Source organism: Oncorhynchus nerka, linkage group LG15 (genome assembly GCF_034236695.1).
Source record: "Oncorhynchus nerka isolate Pitt River linkage group LG15, Oner_Uvic_2.0, whole genome shotgun sequence".
Lineage (NCBI taxonomy): Eukaryota > Metazoa > Chordata > Actinopteri > Salmoniformes > Salmonidae > Oncorhynchus > Oncorhynchus nerka.
This window is the reverse complement of record NC_088410.1, coordinates 14563181-14583042: the sequence shown is the minus strand read 5'-3', so window position 1 is coordinate 14583042 and position 19862 is coordinate 14563181. Positions and strand designations below refer to the sequence as shown.

The following is a 19862-nucleotide window of genomic DNA, read 5'->3' as shown; positions in this document are numbered from 1 at the left end:
AGTCTCTCATTAATAGACTACTGTTTACTAAGAAGTCTATCTTGAATAGTCTACTGTTTACTAAGAAGTCTCTCATTAATAGTCTACTCTTTAGTTAGCAGCGATAGCAGTGATTTACTAGTTAGCAGTGATTTACTAGCATCCTGTCCAGGGGGTGAATTGGTACATCAGGCTGCCTCACCCTACAGAAACAGGAGATAGACTAGTGTCCTGTCCAGGGGGTGTACTGGTACATCAGGCTGCCTCACCCTACAGAAACAGGAGATAGACTAGTGTCCTGTCCAGGGGGTGTACTGGTACATCAGGCTGCCTCACCCTACAGAAACAGGAGATAGACTAGTGTCCTGTCCAGGGGTGTACTGGTACATCAGGCTGCCTCACCCTACAGAAACAGGAGATAGACTAGTGTCCTGTCCAGGGGTGTACTGGTACATCAGGCTGCCTCACCCAGGAGATAGACAGAAACAGGAGATAGAAACTAGTGTCCTGTCCAGGGGGTGGCTACTGAAACAGGAGATACATCAGGCTGCATCAGGCTGCACCCTACAGAAACAGGAGATAGACTAGTGTCCTGTCCAGGGGAGATGTACTGGTACATCAGGCTGCCTCACCCATACAGACACAGGAGATCAGAAACAGGAGATAGTGTGTCCTGTCCAGGGGGTGTACTGGTACATCAAGCTGCCTCACCCTACAGAAACAGGAGATAGACTAGTGTCCTGTCCAGGGGGTGTACTGGTACATCAGGCTGCCTCACCCTACAGAAACAGGAGATAGACTAGTGTCTGGTATATCCTTCTGGCTCACACAAGGACACCTAGGTTTTTAAAGCAGCATTTCGTAACGGTAGCTGTGACGACCTTATGAAACAGACATTGACCTGTGTCAGCTGACTGCTTGACTGGACAGGACAGAGTGTGGGTTAATGAGTTTTATAACTAAAACCACATTGTCTCAGACATAATGACAAACAGCTCTGGTTTAGACACACAGAAGGAAAAGATAGAGGTGGAAGGATTGTCCTTGTTATGAGAGAGAGAGAGAGAGAGAATTATAGAACATTTTCCAAAGAATTACAAAGTCTGTCTGTCTGTCTGTCTGTCTGTCTGTCTGTCTGTCTGTCTGTCTGTCTGTCTGTCTGTCTGTCTGTCTGCCTGCCTGTCTGTCTCTGTGTCCCTGTCTGTCTGTCTGTCTCTGTCTCCCTGTCTGTCTGCCCCTGTCTGTCTCTCCCCTGTCCCTCTCCCCAGTCTCCTCTCCCCTGTCTCCCTCTCCCCTGTCTCCTCTCCCCTGTCTCCTCTCCCCTGTCTTTTCTCCCTGTCTCCTCTCCCCTGTCTCCTCTCCCTGTCTCCTGTCTCCCTCTCCCCTGTCTCCTGTCTCCCTCTCCCCTGTCTCCTGTCTCCCTGTCTCCCTCTCCCCTGTCTCCTGTCTCCCTCTCCCCTGTCTCCTGTCTCCCTCTCCCCTGTCTCCTGTCTCCCCTGTCTCCCCTGTCTCCTGTCTCCTCTCCCCTCCCTGTCTCCCTCTCCCCTCTCCCCTGTCTCCCTCTCCCTGTCTCCTGTCTCCCTCTCCCTGTCTCCTGGCTCCTCTCCCTGTCTCCTGTCTCCTCTCCCTGTCTCCTGTCTCCTCTCCCCTCCTGTTTCTCTCCTCTGTCTCCCTCTCTCCTGTCTCCTGTCTCCTCTCCCCTGTCTCCTCTCCCCTGTCTCCTGTCTCCCTCTCCCCTGTCTCCCTCTCCATTTTCTCCCTCTCTCCTGTCTCCTGTCTCCTCTCCCCTGTCTCCCTCTCCCCTGTCTCCTGTCTCCTCTCCCCTGTCTCCCTCTCCCCTGTCTCCTGTCTCCGTCTCTCCTGTCTCCTGTTTCTCCTCTGTCTCCCTCTCTCCTGTCTCCTGTCTCCTCTCCCCTGTCTCCTCTCCCCTGTCTCCTGTCTCCCTCTCCCCTGTCTCCTGTCTCCCTCTCCCCTGTCTCCCTCTCCATGTTCTCCCTCTCTCCTGTCTCCTGTCTCCTCTCCCCTGTCTCCCTCTCCCCTGTCTCCTGTATCCTCTCCCCTGTCTCCTGTCTCCTCTCCCCTGTCTCCTCTCCCCTGTTTCCCTCTCCATGTTCTCCCTCTCTCCTGTCTCCTGTCTCCACTCCCCTGTCTCCCTCTCCCCTGTCTCCTGTCTCCTCTCCCTCTCCCCTGTCTCCTGTCTCCCTCTCCCCTGTCTCCTGTCTCCCTCTCCCCTGTCTCCCTCTCCATTTTCTCCCTCTCTCCTGTCTCCCCTGTCTCCTCTCCCTGTCTCCCTCTCCCTGTCCCCTGTCTCCTCTCCCCCCTGTCTCCTGTCTCCCTCTCCCCTGTCTCCTGTCTCCCTCTCTCCCTCTCCCCTGTCTCCTGTCTCCCTCTCCCTCCCCTGTCTCCTGTCTCCCTCTCCCCTGTCTCCTGTCTCCCTCTCCCTGTCTCCCTCTCCTCTCCCCTGTCTCCTGTCTCCCTCTCCCCTGTCTCCCTCTCCCTGTCTCCCTGTCTCCTGTCTCCTCTCTCCCCTCTCCCTGTCTCCTCTCTCCTGTCTCCTGTCTCCTCTCCCCTGTCTCCTCTCCCTGTCTCCCTCTCTCCTGTCTCCCTCTCCCTGTCTCCTGTCTCTCCCCTGTCTCCCTCTCCCTGTCTCCTGTCTCCCTCTCCCCTGTCTCCCTCTCCCCTGTCTCCCTCTCTCCTGTCTCCCTCTCCCCTGTCTCCCTCTCCCTGTCTCCCTGTCTCCCCTGTCTCCCTCTCCCCTGTCTCCTGTCTCCTCTCCCCCTGTCTCCCTCTCCCTGTCTCCCTCTCCCTGTCTCCCTCTCCCCTGTCTCCCTCTCCCCTCTCCCCTGTCTCCTGTCTCCTGTCTCCTCTCCCTGTCTCCCTCTCCCCTGTCTCCCTCTCCCTGTCTCCTCTCCCCTGTCTCCTCTCCCCTGTCTCCTGTCTCTCCTCTCCCCTCTCCCTGTCTCCTCTCCCCTGTCTCCTCTCTCCTGTCTCCCTCTCCCTCTCCCCTGTCTCCTCTCCCCTGTCTCCTCTCTCCTGTCTCCTGTCTCCTCTCTCCTGTCTCCCTCTCCCTCTCCCTGTCTCCCTCTCCCCTGTCTCCTCTCCCCTGTCTCCTGTCTCCTCTCCCCTGTCTCCTCTCTCCCTCTCCTCTCTCCCTCTCCCTCTCTCTGTCTCCCTGTCTCCCTCTCCCCTGTCTCCTCTCCCCTCTCTCCTGTCTCCTGCCTCCTCTCCTCTCTCCTGTCTCCTCTCCCCTGTCTCCTGTCTCCCTCTCCCCTGTCTCCTCTCCCCTGTCTCCTCTCCCCTCTCCCTCTCCCCTGTCTCCCCTCCTGTCTCCCTCTCCCCTGTCCCCTCTCCTGTCTCCCTCTCCCTGTCTCCCTGTCTCCCTCTCCCTCTCCCCTCTCCCTCTCCCCTCTCCCCTGTCTCCCTCTCCCTTTCCCCTGTGTCCCTCTCCCCTGTCTCCCTCTCCCCTCTCCCCTGTCTCCCTCTCCCCTGTCTCCCTCTCCCCTCTCCCCTGTGTCCCTCTCCCCTGTGTCCCTCTCCCCTGTCTCCCTCTCCCCTCTCCCCTGTCTCCTCTCCCCTGTCTCCCATCATGTATCCTGCTGACCCTCTGGTAATAGAACAGGGGGATATAACATTCCACCTCCTGCCAGGTGGTTTCCTCATTCCACTGCTCTTTCTTCCCTCCACTGGCTAAACATTCAACAGTCCGACACACTCATCCTGTGTGTGTCTGTTTGTGTTTGTTCGATCGATAAGACACTGGTACAAGACACCGCTGTGATTATGTCTCTGTTCTGGTCGATATTGTGGTGAAAAAACACCAGACATACAGAATAATCTCTCTCTCTCTCTCTCTCTCTCTCTGGATGGAAAGATTATTAGGTGGAATGGTGGAAGGGGATTAGTGTGACACCTGTGGAATTAGATGTCACTCCGTAGCTGTGACGGGGAACATCTTCTGTGTGACACCTGGGGAGTTAGATGTCACTCCGTAGCTTTGACGGGGAACCTCTTCTTTGTGACACCTCTGGAATTAGATGTCACTCTCTAGTTTTGACGGGGAACCTCTTCTGTGTGACACCTGTGGAATTAGATGTCACTCTCTAGTTTTGACGGGGAACCTCTTCTGTGTGACACCTGTGGAATTACATGTCTCTCACTAGCTGTGACGGGGAACCTCTTCTGTGTGACATACTCTTGTACATGGGAGCACACACACACACACACACACACACACACACACACACACACACACACACACACACACACACACACACACACACACACACACACACACACACACAGCCCATCACGGCCCCCAGCGGAGAGAGAGAGAGATTGGAACAGAATGGAATCTGAAACTTTTTAGCCAAAAATGTTTCCACAGTAAAGGTGTTTTTTGCAGAAACGTTTCAGATTTCGTTCCGTTCTCCGACTACACAGCAGCGGAAGAGGAGGACCGGCCGTCGCCGTGAGACACAGACACACATGCCGTAAAGCAGAAGAAACCGCCGTAAACACCCCCTTGACCTCAGACCTGCATGACCAAACAGGAAGTCAATTTTCCTGGGATGTGATTGGATAGAGAGACTGACAATGAGGTGTATGCAATAGCTCAGCGATATGTCTAACATTACACCTAGACAGAAGACAAGGTGAAGCTATTTCCACTTATTTATCCAGTCTTTTAGGATACCTCCTCATGTCTTACCGCATGTCACCCTACTGTCTTATAGGATGGACTTACAGGTGCGTTGGTTTGGAATCACAGGTCATTTCCTCTGTGATGTGAGTGGATGATGTGAGTGGATGATGTGACTGGATGATGTGACTGGATGATGTGACCCTTTTCCCATAGTTGTCTGATGGAGCAGAGTAGAATTCCCATCTGAGAATTCACTAGGGACAAACACAAGTCATTCAGCACTATGGGATAAACACACACACACGCACACACACACACACACGCACGCACACACACACACACACGCACGCACGCACGCACGCACGCACGCACACACACACACACACACACACACACACACAGATTGCGATCGTCATATCTTTACAGTGAACTATAGATCAGTGTGGCTGTGTGATGCCAATAACAGTGTGGGAACGTTTACATCCCTAAAGGGACTTAAGTAACCTCCCAGTCCCTATAGAGTCACCCTTCTCTCCCCATGGTGATGGTGACGATGAGGAGGATGAAGAGGAGGAGGAGGATCAGAATGGGATATGGAATATTATGCCGAGAGGTGTAAGCAATTCATTCAAGCAACTCTCTCTTTATCAATTCAATTCAAGCAACTCTCTCTTTATCAATTCAATTCAAGCAACTCTCTCTTTATCATTTCAATTCAAGCAACTCTCTCTTTATCAATTCAATTCAAGCAACTCTCAATTCAATTCAAGCAACTCTCTCTTTATCAATTCAATTCAATTCAAGCAACTCTCTCTTTATCAATTCATTCAAGCAACTCTCTCTTTATCAATTAAATTCAAGCAACTCTCTCTTTATCAATTCAAGCAACTCTCTTTATCAATTAAATTCAAGCAACTCTCTCTTTATCAATTCAATTCAAGCAACTCTCTCTTTATCAATTCAAGGGGCTTTATCGTCATGGGAAACGTGTTAATATTGCCAAAGCAAGTGAGGTAAATAATAAACGTGAAATAACCAATAAAAATGAACAGTAAACATTCCACATACAGAAGTTTCAAAACAATAAAGACATTACAAATGTCACATTATATATACAGTGTTGTAATGATGTACAAATAGTTAAAGTACACAACGGAAAATAAATAAACATAAATATGGGTTGTATTTACAATGGTGTGTGTTCTTCACTGGTTGCCCTTTTCTTGTGGCAACAGGTCACACATCTTGCTGCTGTGATGCACACTGTGGAATTTCACCCAGTAGATATGGGAGTTTATCAAAATTGTTTTTGTTTTTTTGAATTCTTTGTGGATCTGTGTAATCTGAGGGAAATATGTGTCTCTAACATGGTCATACATTTGGCAGGAGGTTAGGAAGTGCAGCTCAGTTTCCACCTCATTTTGTGGGTAGTGAGCACATAGCCTGTCTTCTCTTGAGAGCCAGGTCTGCCTACAGCGGCCTTTCTCAATTACATTTACATTTAAGTCATTTAGCAGACGCTCTCAATAGCAAGGCTATGCTCACTAAGTCTGTACATAGTCAAAGCTTTCCTTAAGTTTGGGTCAGTCACAGTGGTCAGGTATTCTGCCACTGTGTACTCTCTGTTTAGGGCCAAATTACATTCTGGTTTGCTCTGTTTTTTTGTTAATTATTTCCAATGTGTCAAGTAATTATCTTTTTGTTTTCTCATGATTTGGTTGGGTCTAATTGTGTTGCTGTCCTGGGGCTCTGTGGAATGTGTTTGTGTTTGTGAACAGAGCCCCAGGACCAGCTTGCTTCTCCAGGTTCATCTCTCTGTAGGTGATGGCTTTGTTATGGAAGGGTTGGGAATCGCTTCCTTTTAGGTGGTTGTAGAATTTAACGTCTCTTTTCTTGATTTTGATAATTAACAGGTATCGGCCTAATTCTGCTCTGCATGCATTATTTGGTGTTCTACGTTGTACACAAAGGATATTTTTGCAGAATTCTGCGTGCAGAGTCTCAATTTTGTGTTTTTCCCATTTTGTGAATTCTTGGTTGGTGAGCGGACCCCAGACCTCACAACCATAAAGGGTAATGGGCTCTATGACTGATTCAAGTATTTTTAGCCAGATCCTAATTGGTATGTTGAATTTTATGTTCCTTTTGATGGCATAGAATGCCCTTCTTGCCTTGTCTCTCAGATCGTTCTTAGTTTTGTGGAAGTTACCTGTGGCGCTGATGTTTAGGCCAAGGTATGTATAGTTTTCTGTGTGCTCTAAGACAACTGTGTCTAGATGGAATTTGTATTTGTGGTCCTGGTGATTGGACCTTTTTTTGGATCACCATTATTTTGGTCTTACTGAGATTTACTGTCAGGGCCCAGGTCTGGCAGGGCCCAGGTCTGGCAGGGCCCAGGTCTGTCAGGGCCCAGGTCTGGCAGGGCCCAGGTCTGGCAGGGCCCAGGTCTGTCAGGGCCCAGGTCTGACAGGGCCCAGGTCTGTCAGGGCCCAGGTCTGTCAGGGCCCAGGTCTGGCAGGGCCCAGGTCTGTCAGGGCCCAGGTCTGTCAGGGCCCAGGTCTGTCAGGGCCCAGGTCTGTCAGGGCCCAGGTCTGACAGGGCCCAGGTCTGACAGGGCCCAGGTCTGTCAGGGCCCAGGTCTGTCAGGGCCCAGGTCTGTCAGGGCCCAGGTCTGGCAGGGCCCAGGTCTGTCAGGGCCCAGGTCTGTCAGGGCCCAGGTCTGGCAGGGCCCAGGTCTGGCAGGGCCCAGGTCTGGCAGGGCCCAGGTCTGACAGAATCTGTGCAGAAGATCTAGGTGCTGTTGAAGGCCCTCCTTGGTTGGTGACAGAAGCACCAGATCATCAGCAAACAGTAGATTTTGACTTCTGATTCTAGTAGGGTGAGGCCGGGTACGGCAGACTGTTGTAGTGCCCTCGCCAATTCGTTGATATATATGTTGAAGAGGGTGGGGCTTAAGCTGCATCCCAGTCTCACTCCACGACCCGGTGTGAAGAAATGTATGTGTTTTTTGCCAATTTTAACCGCACACTTGTTGTTTGTGTACATTGATTTTATAATGTCGTATGTTTTTCCCCCAACATCACTTTTCATCAATTTGTATAGCAGACCCTCATGCCAAAATGAGTCAAAGGCTTGTTTGAAATCAACAAAGCATCAGAAGACTTTGTTTTGGTTTCTTTTTATGTCAATTAGGGTGTGCATGGTGAATACGTGGTCTGTTGTACGGTAATTGAGTAAAAACCCAATGTGACATTTATCTCTCTCTCACTTCCTCTCTGTGTTTGTGTGTGTGTTCACATGTGTGTGTGTGTGTGTTTTTGTAGCCTGTAGGGTAGACCAGGCTGGGCCCCCTGATGAGTTGAGTCCCCCTCCCCCACCCCTCCTCTCCCAGCGTAGCCAGGTGGGATGTTCCAGATGTGTGTCCTCTTATCTCTGCTCACCCTCTCTGGCTACACCCAGGTAAGACTCTCTCTCTCTCTCTCTCTCTCTCTCTCTCTCTCTCTCTCTCTCTCTCTCTCTCTCTCTCACTCACACACACACACACACACACACACACACACACACACACACACACACACACACACACACACACATTTAGTTAGAGGGAGGTTCAGCAGAGTCGAATTACTGTTCTCCTTTTGTACCCAGGTCTCCTCGGCGAAATCTCTGAAGCTCCTGATGGAACAATGGACGAGCTACAAGAACCAGTGTTCTCAGAGCATCGTCGCCACGACTCCCGCCACAGGTCAGTCTCAGCCTCACGCTGTGAAGTCATCAACCTCAGACCCTTCATAACCGCAGTGGATTATCTGCTGATTGAAACTTTTGCCCAATTAGAAATGGACACCTACACATATCACCACTCTACCCCATCAAAGATCCTCCGTGTCAGGTTAGAGCTAGGTTATTCCTGTGGTATAATGGTATGTTAGAGCTAGGTTATTCCTGTGGTATAATGGTAGGTGAGAGCTAGTTTATTCCTGTGGTATAATGGTATGTTAGAGCTAGGTTATTCCTGTGGTATAATGGTATGTGAGAGCTAGGTTATTCCTGTGGTATAATGGTAGGTGAGAGCTAGGTTATTCCTGTGGTATAATGGTATACTAGAGCTAGGTTATTCCTGTGGTATAATGGTATGTGAGAGCTAGGTTATTCCTGTGGTATAATGGTATGTGAGAGCTAGGTTATTCCTGTGGTATAATGGTATGTTAGAGCTAGGTTATTCCTGTGGTATAATGGTATACTAGAGCTAGGTTATTCCTGTGGTATAATGGTATGTGAGAGCTAGGTTATTCCTGTGGTATAATGGTATACTAGAGCTAGGTTATTCCTGTGGTATAATGGTATGTGAGAGCTAGGTTATTCCTGTGGTATAATGGTATACTAGAACTAGGTTATTCCTGTGGTATAATGGTATGTGAGAGCTAGGTTATTCCTGTGGTATAATGGTAGGTGAGAGCTAGGTTATTCCTGTGGTATAATGGTATACTAGAGCTAGGTTATTCCTATGGTATAATGGTAGGTGAGAGCTAGGTTATTCCTGTGTTATAATGGTATGTGAGAGATAGGTTATTCCTGTGGTATAATGGTAGGTGAGAGATAGGTTATTCCTGTGGTATAATGGTAGGTGAGAGCTAGGTTATTCCTGTGGTATAATGGTATACTAGAGCTAGGTTATTCCTGTGGTATAATGGTATGTGAGAGCTAGGTTATTCCTGTGGTATAATGGTATGTTAGAGCTAGGTTATTCCTGTGGTATAATGGTATACTAGAGCTAGGTTATTCCTGTGGTATAATGGTAGGTGAGAGCTAGGTTATTCCTGTGGTATAATGGTATACTAGAGCTAGGTTATTCCTGTGGTATAATGGTAGGTGAGAGCTAGGTTATTCCTGTGGTATAATGGTATGTTAGAGCTAGGTTATTCCTGTGGTATAATGGTATACTAGAGCTAGGTTATTCCTGTGGTATAATGGTAGGTGAGAGCTAGGTTATTCCTGTGGTATAATGGTATACTAGAGCTAGGTTATTCCTGTGGTATAATGGTATGTTAGAGCTAGGTTATTCCTGTGGTATAATGGTATGTGAGAGCTAGGTTATTCCTGTGGTATAATGGTATGTGAGAGCTAGGTTATTACTGTGGTATAATGGTATGTTAGAGCTAGGTTATTCCTGTGGTATAATGGTATACTAGAGCTAGGTTATTCCTGTGGTATAATGGTAGGTGAGAGCTAGGTTATTCCTGTGGTATAATGGTATGTTAGAGCTAGGTTCTTCCTGGTATAATGGTATACTAGAGCTAGGTTATTCCTGTGGTATAATGGTAGGTGAGAGCTAGGTTATTCCTGTGGTATAATGGTATACTAGAGCTAGGTTATTCCTGTGGTATAATGGTATGTGAGAGCTAGGTTATTCCTGTGGTATAATGGTATACTAGAGCTAGGTTATTCCTGTGGTATAATGGTATGTTAGAGCTAGGTTATTCCTGTGGTATAATGGTAGGTGAGAGCTAGGTTATTCCTGTGGTATAATGGTAGGTGAGAGCTAGGTTATTCCTGTGGTATAATGGTATACTAGAGCTAGGTTATTCCTGTGGTATAATGGTATGTGAGAGCTAGGTTATTCCTGTGGTATAATGGTATACTAGAGCTAGGTTATTCCTGTGGTATAATGGTATACTAGAGCTAGGTTATTCCTGTGGTATAATGGTATGTGAGAGCTAGGTTATTCCTGTGGTATAATGGTATGTGAGAGCTAGGTTATTCCTGTGGTATAATGGTATGTTAGAGCTAGGTTATTCCTGTGGTATAATGGTATACTAGAGCTAGGTTATTCCTGTGGTATAATGGTACTGAGAGCTAGGTTATTCCTGTGGTATAATGGTATGTGAGAGCTAGGTTATTCCTGTGGTATAATGGTATGTGAGAGCTAGGTTATTCCTGTGGTATAATGGTATGTGAGAGCTAGGTTATTCCTGTGGTATAATGGTTATTTATTCCTGTGGTATAATGGTATGTGAGAGCTAGGTTATTCCTGTGGTATAATGGTATACTAGAGCTAGGTTATTCCTGTGGTATAATGGTAGGTGAGAGCTAGGTTATTCCTGTGGTATAATGGTATGTGAGAGCTAGGTTATTCCTGTGGTATAATGGTATGTGAGAGCTAGGTTATTCCTGTGGTATAATGGTATACTAGAGCTAGGTTATTCCTGTGGTATAATGGTAGGTGAGAGCTAGGTTATTCCTGTGGTATAATGGTATGTTAGAGCTAGGTTATTCCTGTGGTATAATGGTATACTGAGAGCTAGGTTATTCCTGTGGTATAATGGTAGGTGAGAGCTAGGTTATTCCTGTGGTATAATGGTATACTAGAGCTAGGTTATTCCTATGGTATAATGGTATGTTAGAGCTAGGTTATTCCTGTGGTATAATGGTATGTGAGAGCTAGGTTATTCCTGTGGTATAATGGTATGTGAGAGCTAGGTTATTCCTGTGGTATAATGGTATGTTAGAGCTAGGTTATTCCTGTGGTATAATGGTATACTAGAGCTAGGTTATTCCTGTGGTATAATGGTAGGTGAGAGCTAGGTTATTCCTGTGGTATAATGGTATGTTAGAGCTAGGTTCTTCCTATGGTATAATGGTATACTAGAGCTAGGTTATTCCTGTGGTATAATGGTAGGTGAGAGCTAGGTTATTCCTGTGGTATAATGGTATACTAGAGCTAGGTTATTCCTATGGTATAATGGTATGTTAGAGCTAGGTTATTCCTGTGGTATAATGGTATGTGAGAGCTAGGTTATTCCTGTGGTATAATGGTATGTGAGAGCTAGGTTGTTCCTGTGGTATAATGGTATGTTAGAGCTAGGTTATTCCTGTGGTATAATGGTATACTAGAGCTAGGTTATTCCTGTGGTATAATGGTAGGTGAGAGATAGGTTGTTCCTGTGGTATAATGGTATGTTAGAGCTAGGTTCTTCCTATGGTATAATGGTATACTAGAGCTAGGTTATTCCTGTGGTATAATGGTAGGTGAGAGCTAGGTTATTCCTGTGGTATAATGGTATACTAGAGCTAGGTTATTCCTATGGTATAATGGTAGGTGAGAGCTAGGTTATTCCTGTGTTATAATGGTATACTAGAGCTAGGTTATTCCTATGGTATAATGGTATGTTAGAGCTAGGTTATTCCTGTGGTATAATGGTAGGTGAGAGATAGGTTATTCCTGTGGTATAATGGTAGGTGAGAGCTAGGTTATTCCTGTGGTATAATGGTATACTAGAGCTAGGTTATTCCTGTGGTATAATGGTAGGTGAGAGCTAGGTTATTCCTGTGGTATAATGGTATACTAGAGCTAGGTTATTCCTGTGGTATAATGGTATACTAGAGCTAGGTTATTCCTGTGGTATAATGGTATGTGAGAGCTAGGTTATTCCTGTGGTATAATGGTATGTTAGAGCTAGGTTATTCCTGTGGTATAATGGTATGTTAGAGCTAGGTTATTCCTGTGGTATAATGGTATACTAGAGCTAGGTTATTCCTGTGGTATAATGGTATGTGAGAGCTAGGTTATTCCTGTGGTATAATGGTATGTGAGAGCTAGGTTATTCCTGTGGTATAATGGTATGTGAGAGCTAGGTTATTCCTGTGGTATAATGGTATGTGAGAGCTAGGTTATTCCTGTGGTATAATGGTATGTGAGAGCTAGGTTATTCCTGTGGTATAATGGTAGGTGAGAGCTAGGTTATTCCTGTGGTATAATGGTATACTAGAGCTAGGTTATTCCTATGGTATAATGGTAGGTGAGAGCTAGGTTATTCCTGTGGTATAATGGTATGTGAGAGCTAGGTTATTCCTGTGGTATAATGGTATACTAGAGCTAGGTTATTCCTGTGGTATAATGGTAGGTGAGAGCTAGGTTATTCCTGTGGTATAATGGTATGTTAGAGCTAGGTTATTCCTGTGGTATAATGGTATACTAGAGCTAGGTTATTCCTGTGGTATAATGGTAGGTGAGAGCTAGGTTATTCCTGTGGTATAATGGTATACTAGAGCTAGGTTATTCCTATGGTATAATGGTATGTTAGAGCTAGGTTATTCCTGTGGTATAATGGTATGTGAGAGCTAGGTTATTCCTGTGGTATAATGGTATGTGAGAGCTAGGTTGTTCCTGTGGTATAATGGTATGTTAGAGCTAGGTTATTCCTGTGGTATAATGGTATACTAGAGCTAGGTTATTCCTGTGGTATAATGGTAGGTGAGAGATAGGTTGTTCCTGTGGTATAATGGTATGTTAGAGCTAGGTTCTTCCTATGGTATAATGGTATACTAGAGCTAGGTTATTCCTGTGGTATAATGGTAGGTGAGAGCTAGGTTATTCCTGTGGTATAATGGTATACTAGAGCTAGGTTATTCCTATGGTATAATGGTAGGTGAGAGCTAGGTTATTCCTGTGTTATAATGGTATGTGAGAGATAGGTTATTCCTGTGGTATAATGGTAGGTGAGAGCTAGGTTATTCCTGTGGTATAATGGTATACTAGAGCTAGGTTATTCCTGTGGTATAATGGTATACTAGAGCTAGGTTATTCCTGTGGTATAATGGTAGGTGAGAGCTAGGTTATTCCTGTGGTATAATGGTATACTAGAGCTAGGTTATTCCTGTGGTATAATGGTAGGTGAGAGCTAGGTTATTCCTGTGTTATAATGGTATACTAGAGCTAGGTTATTCCTATGGTATAATGGTATACTAGAGCTAGGTTATTCCTGTGGTATAATGGTATACTAGAGCTAGGTTATTCCTGTGGTATAATGGTATGTTAGAGCTAGGTTCTTCCTATGGTATAATGGTATACTAGAGCTAGGTTATTCCTGTGGTATAATGGTAGGTGAGAGCTAGGTTATTCCTGTGGTATAATGGTATATTAGAGCTAGGTTATTCCTGTGGTATAATGGTATACTAGAGCTAGGTTATTCCTGTGGTATAATGGTATGTGAGAGCTAGGTTATTCCTGTGGTATAATGGTATGTTAGAGCTAGGTTATTCCTGTGGTATAATGGTATGTGAGAGCTAGGTTATTCCTGTGGTATAATGGTATGTTAGAGCTAGGTTATTCCTGTGGTATAATGGTAGGTGAGAGCTAGGTTATTCCTGTGGTATAATGGTATACTAGAGCTAGGTTATTCCTGTGGTATAATGGTATAATGGTGAGAGCTAGGTTATTCCTGTGGTATAATGGTATGTGAGAGCTAGGTTATTCCTGTGGTATAATGGTATTCCTGTGGTATAATGGTAGGTGAGAGCTAGGTTATTCCTGTGGTATAATGGTATACTAGAGCTAGGTTATTCCTGTGGTATAATGGTATGTGAGAGCTAGGTTATTCCTGTGGTATAATGGTATGTTAGAGCTAGGTTATTCCTGTGGTATAATGGTATACTAGAGCTAGGTTATTCCTGTGGTATAATGGTAGGTGAGAGCTAGGTTATTCCTGTGGTATAATGGTATACTAGAGCTAGGTTATTCCTGTGGTATAATGGTAGGTGAGAGCTAGGTTATTCCTGTGGTATAATGGTATGTAGGTTATTCCTGTGGTATAATGGTATACTAGAGCTAGGTTATTCCTGTGGTATAATGGTAGGTGAGAGCTAGGTTATTCCTGTGGTATAATGGTATGTTAGAGCTAGGTTATTCCTGTGGTATAATGGTATACTAGAGCTAGGTTATTCCTGTGGTATAATGGTAGGTGAGAGCTAGGTTATTCCTGTGGTATAATGGTATACTAGAGCTAGGTTATTCCTATGGTATAATGGTAGGTGAGAGCTAGGTTATTCCTGTGTTATAATGGTATGTGAGAGATAGGTTATTCCTGTGGTATAATGGTAGGTGAGAGCTAGGTTATTCCTGTGGTATAATGGTATGTTAGAGCTAGGTTATTCCTGTGGTATAATGGTATACTGAGAGCTAGGTTATTCCTGTGGTATAATGGTAGGTGAGAGCTAGGTTATTCCTGTGGTATAATGGTATACTAGGTTATTCCTAATGGTTATTCCTGTGGTATAATGGTATACTAGAGCTAGGTTATTCCTGTGGTATAATGGTATACTAGAGCTAGGTTATTCCTGTGGTATAATGGTATGTTAGAGCTAGGTTATTCCTGTGGTATAATGGTATACTAGAGCTAGGTTATTCCTGTGGTATAATGGTATACTAGAGCTAGGTTATTCCTGTGGTATAATGGTATGTTAGAGCTAGGTTATTCCTGTGGTATAATGGTATACTAGAGCTAGGTTATTCCTGTGGTATAATGGTATGTGAGAGCTAGGTTATTCCTGTGGTATAATGGTATGTTAGAGCTAGGTTATTCCTGTGGTATAATGGTATGTTAGAGCTAGGTTATTCCTGTGGTATAATGGTATGTGAGAGCTAGGTTATTCCTGTGGTATAATGGTAGGTGAGAGCTAGGTTATTCCTGTGGTATAATGGTATACTAGAGCTAGGTTATTCCTATGGTATAATGGTAGGTGAGAGCTAGGTTATTCCTGTGTTATAATGGTATGTGAGAGATAGGTTATTCCTGTGGTATAATGGTAGGTGAGAGATAGGTTATTCCTGTGGTATAATGGTAGGTGAGAGCTAGGTTATTCCTGTGGTATAATGGTATGTTAGAGCTAGGTTATTCCTGTGGTATAATGGTATGTGAGAGCTAGGTTATTCCTGTGGTATAATGGTATGTTAGAGCTAGGTTATTCCTGTGGTATAATGGTATACTAGAGCTAGGTTATTCCTGTGGTATAATGGTAGGTGAGAGCTAGGTTATTCCTGTGGTATAATGGTATACTAGAGCTAGGTTATTCCTGTGGTATAATGGTAGGTGAGAGATAGGTTGTTCCTGTGGTATAATGGTATGTTAGAGCTAGGTTATTCCTGTGGTATAATGGTATACTAGAGCTAGGTTATTCCTGTGGTATAATGGTAGGTGAGAGCTAGGTTATTCCTGTGGTATAATGGTATACTAGAGCTAGGTTATTCCTATGGTATAATGGTATGTTAGAGCTAGGTTATTCCTGTGGTATAATGGTATGTGAGAGCTAGGTTATTCCTGTGGTATAATGGTATGTGAGAGCTAGGTTGTTCCTGTGGTATAATGGTATGTTAGAGCTAGGTTATTCCTGTGGTATAATGGTATACTAGAGCTAGGTTATTCCTGTGGTATAATGGTAGGTGAGAGATAGGTTGTTCCTGTGGTATAATGGTATGTTAGAGCTAGGTTCTTCCTATGGTATAATGGTATACTAGAGCTAGGTTATTCCTGTGGTATAATGGTAGGTGAGAGCTAGGTTATTCCTGTGGTATAATGGTATACTAGAGCTAGGTTATTCCTATGGTATAATGGTAGGTGAGAGCTAGGTTATTCCTGTGGTATAATGGTATGTTAGAGCTAGGTTATTCCTGTGGTATAATGGTATGTGAGAGCTAGGTTATTCCTGTGGTATAATGGTATGTATAGGTTATTCCTGTGGTATAATGGTATGTTAGAGCTAGGTTATTCCTGTGGTATAATGGTATACTAGAGCTAGGTTATTCCTGTGGTATAATGGTATACTGAGAGCTAGGTTATTCCTGTGGTATAATGGTATACTGAGCTAGGTTATTCCTAGGTATAATGGTAGGAGAGCTAGGTTATTCCTGTGGTATAATGGTATGTGAGAGCTAGGTTATTCCTGTGGTATAATGGTATAATGGGTATATAATGGTATACTAGAGCTAGGTTATTCCTGTGGTATAATGGTATACTGAGAGATTCCTGTGGTATAATGGTATGTTATTCCTGTGGTATAATGGTAGGTGAGAGCTAGGTTATTCCTGTGGTATAATGGTATACTAGAGCTAGGTTATTCCTATGGTATAATGGTATGTGAGAGCTAGGTTATTCCTGTGGTATAATGGTATGTGAGAGCTAGGTTATTCCTGTGGTATAATGGTATACTAGAGCTAGGTTATTCCTGTGGTATAATGGTAGGTGAGAGCTAGGTTATTCCTGTGGTATAATAGAGCTAATTATTCCTGGGTATAATGGTAGAGAGCTAGGTTATTCCTGTGGTATAATGGTAGGTGAGAGATAGGTTGTTCCTGTGGTATAATGGTATGTTAGAGCTAGGTTATTCCTGTGGTATAATGGTATACTGAGAGCTAGGTTATTCCTGTGGTATAATGGTATACTGAGAGCTAGGTTATTCCTGTGGTATAATGGTATACTAGAGCTAGGTTATTCCTGTGGTATAATGGTATAATTCCTGTGGTATAATGGTATGAGAGCTAGGTTATTCCTGTGGTATAATGGTATGTGAGAGCTAGGTTGTTCCTGTGGTATAATGGTATGTTAGAGCTAGGTTATTCCTGTGGTATAATGGTATACTAGAGCTAGGTTATTCCTGTGGTATAATGGTAGGTGAGAGATAGGTTATTCCTGTGGTATAATGGTATGTTAGAGCTAGGTTCTTCCTATGGTATAATGGTATACTAGAGCTAGGTTATTCCTGTGGTATAATGGTAGGTGAGAGCTAGGTTATTCCTGTGGTATAATGGTATACTAGAGCTAGGTTATTCCTGTGGTATAATGGTAGGTGAGAGCTAGGTTATTCCTGTGGTATAATGGTATGTTAGAGCTAGGTTATTCCTGTGGTATAATGGTATACTAGAGCTAGGTTATTCCTGTGGTATAATGGTATGTGAGAGCTAGGTTATTCCTGTGGTATAATGGTATGTGAGAGCTAGGTTATTCCTGTGGTATAATGGTAGGTGAGAGCTAGGTTATTCCTGTGGTATAATGGTATACTAGAGCTAGGTTATTCCTATGGTATAATGGTAGGTGAGAGCTAGGTTATTCCTGTGTTATAATGGTATGTGAGAGATAGGTTATTCCTGTGGTATAATGGTAGGTGAGATAGGTTATTCCTGTGGTATAATGGTAGGTAGGTTATTCCTGTGGTATAATGGTATACTAGAGCTAGGTTATTCCTGTGGTATAATGGTATGTGAGAGCTAGGTTATTCCTGTGGTATAATGGTATGTTAGAGCTAGGTTATTCCTGTGGTATAATGGTATACTAGAGCTAGGTTATTCCTGTGGTATAATGGTAGGTGAGAGCTAGGTTATTCCTGTGGTATAATGGTATACTAGAGCTAGGTTATTCCTGTGGTATAATGGTAGGTGAGAGATAGGTTGTTCCTGTGGTATAATGGTATGTTAGAGCTAGGTTATTCCTGTGGTATAATGGTATACTAGAGCTAGGTTATTCCTGTGGTATAATGGTAGGTGAGAGCTAGGTTATTCCTGTGGTATAATGGTATACTAGAGCTAGGTTATTCCTATGGTATAATGGTATGTTAGAGCTAGGTTATTCCTGTGGTATAATGGTATGTGAGAGCTAGGTTATTCCTGTGGTATAATGGTATGTGAGAGCTAGGTTATTCCTGTGGTATAATGGTATGTTAGAGCTAGGTTATTCCTGTGGTATAATGGTATACTAGAGCTAGGTTATTCCTGTGGTATAATGGTAGGTGATAATGGTATGTTAGAGCTAGGTTATTCCTGTGGTATAATGGTATACTAGAGCTAGGTTATTCCTGTGGTATAATGGTAGGTGAGAGCTAGGTTATTCCTGTGGTATAATGGTATACTAGAGCTAGGTTATTCCTGTGGTATAATGGTAGGTGAGAGCTAGGTTATTCCTGTGGTATAATGGTATGTGAGAGCTAGGTTATTCCTGTGGTATAATGGTAGGTGAGAGCTAGGTTATTCCTGTGGTATAATGGTATACTAGAGCTAGGTTATTCCTATGGTATAATGGTATGTTAGAGCTAGGTTATTCCTGTGGTATAATGGTATAGCTGGTTATTCCTGTGGTATAATGGTATGTGAGAGCTAGGTTATTCCTGTGGTATAATGGTATGTTAGAGCTAGGTTATTCCTGTGGTATAATGGTATACTAGAGCTAGGTTATTCCTGTGGTATAATGGTAGGTGAGAGATAGGTTGTTCCTGTGGTATAATGGTATGTTAGAGCTAGGTTATTCCTGTGGTATAATGGTATACTAGAGCTAGGTTATTCCTGTGGTATAATGGTAGGTGAGAGCTAGGTTATTCCTGTGGTATAATGGTATACTAGAGCTAGGTTATTCCTATGGTATAATGGTAGGTGAGAGCTAGGTTATTCCTGTGGTATAATGGTATGTGAGAGCTAGGTTATTCCTGTGGTATAATGGTATGTGAGAGCTAGGTTATTCCTGTGGTATAATGGTATGTGAGAGCTAGGTTATTCCTGTGGTATAATGGTAGGTGAGAGCTAGGTTATTCCTGTGGTATAATGGTATGTTAGAGCTAGGTTATTCCTGTGGTATAATGGTATACTAGAGCTAGGTTATTCCTGTGGTATAATGGTAGGTGAGAGCTAGGTTATTCCTGTGGTATAATGGTATACTAGAGCTAGGTTATTCCTATGGTATAATGGTATACTAGAGCTAGGTTATTCCTGTGGTATAATGGTATGTGAGAGCTAGGTTATTCCTGTGGTATAATGGTATGTTAGGTTATTCCTGTGGTATAATGGTATGTTAGAGCTAGGTTATTCCTGTGGTATAATGGTATACTAGAACTAGGTTATTCCTGTGGTATAATGGTATGTGAGAGCTAGGTTATTCCTGTGGTATAATGGTATGTGAGAGCTAGGTTATTCCTGTGGTATAATGGTAGGTGAGAGCTAGGTTATTCCTGTGGTATAATGGTATACTAGAGCTAGGTTATTCCTATGGTATAATGGTAGGTGAGAGCTAGGTTATTCCTGTGGTATAATGGTATGTGAGAGCTAGGTTATTCCTGTGGTATAATGGTAGGTGGAGCTAGGTTATTCCTGTGGTATAATGGTATGTGAGAGCTAGGTTATTCCTGTGGTATAATGGTATGTGAGAGCTAGATTCTGTGGTATAATGGTTAGAGCTTTATTCCTGTGGTATAATGGTATGTGAGAGCTAGGTTATTCCTGTGGTATAATGGTATACTGAGAGCTAGGTTATTCCTGTGGTATAATGGTATACTAGAGCTAGGTTATTCCTATGGTATAATGGTAGGTGAGAGCTAGGTTATTCCTGTGGTATAATGGTATGTTAGAGCTAGGTTATTCCTGTGGTATAATGGTATACTAGAGCTAGGTTATTCCTGTGGTATAATGGTAGGTGAGAGCTAGGTT

At 43.9% G+C, this 19862-nt stretch overlaps 1 protein-coding gene across 2 annotated transcripts in view; it reads left to right on the top strand.

Moving 5' to 3' along the window:
* gcgrb (glucagon receptor b) overlaps window positions 1-19862 on the top strand; it is a 109143-nt gene that overhangs the window by 39455 nt on the left and 49826 nt on the right. For both annotated transcript variants that reach the window (XR_010458653.1, XM_065001052.1), the window contains exons 2-3: window positions 7945-8080; window positions 8270-8366. Coding sequence is in view for 1 of the 2 variants with exons in the window: in XM_065001052.1 (XP_064857124.1) it covers window positions 8027-8080; window positions 8270-8366 (151 nt within the window). In the remaining variant the exon portion in view is untranslated. The remainder of the gene's footprint in view (window positions 1-7944; window positions 8081-8269; window positions 8367-19862) is intronic.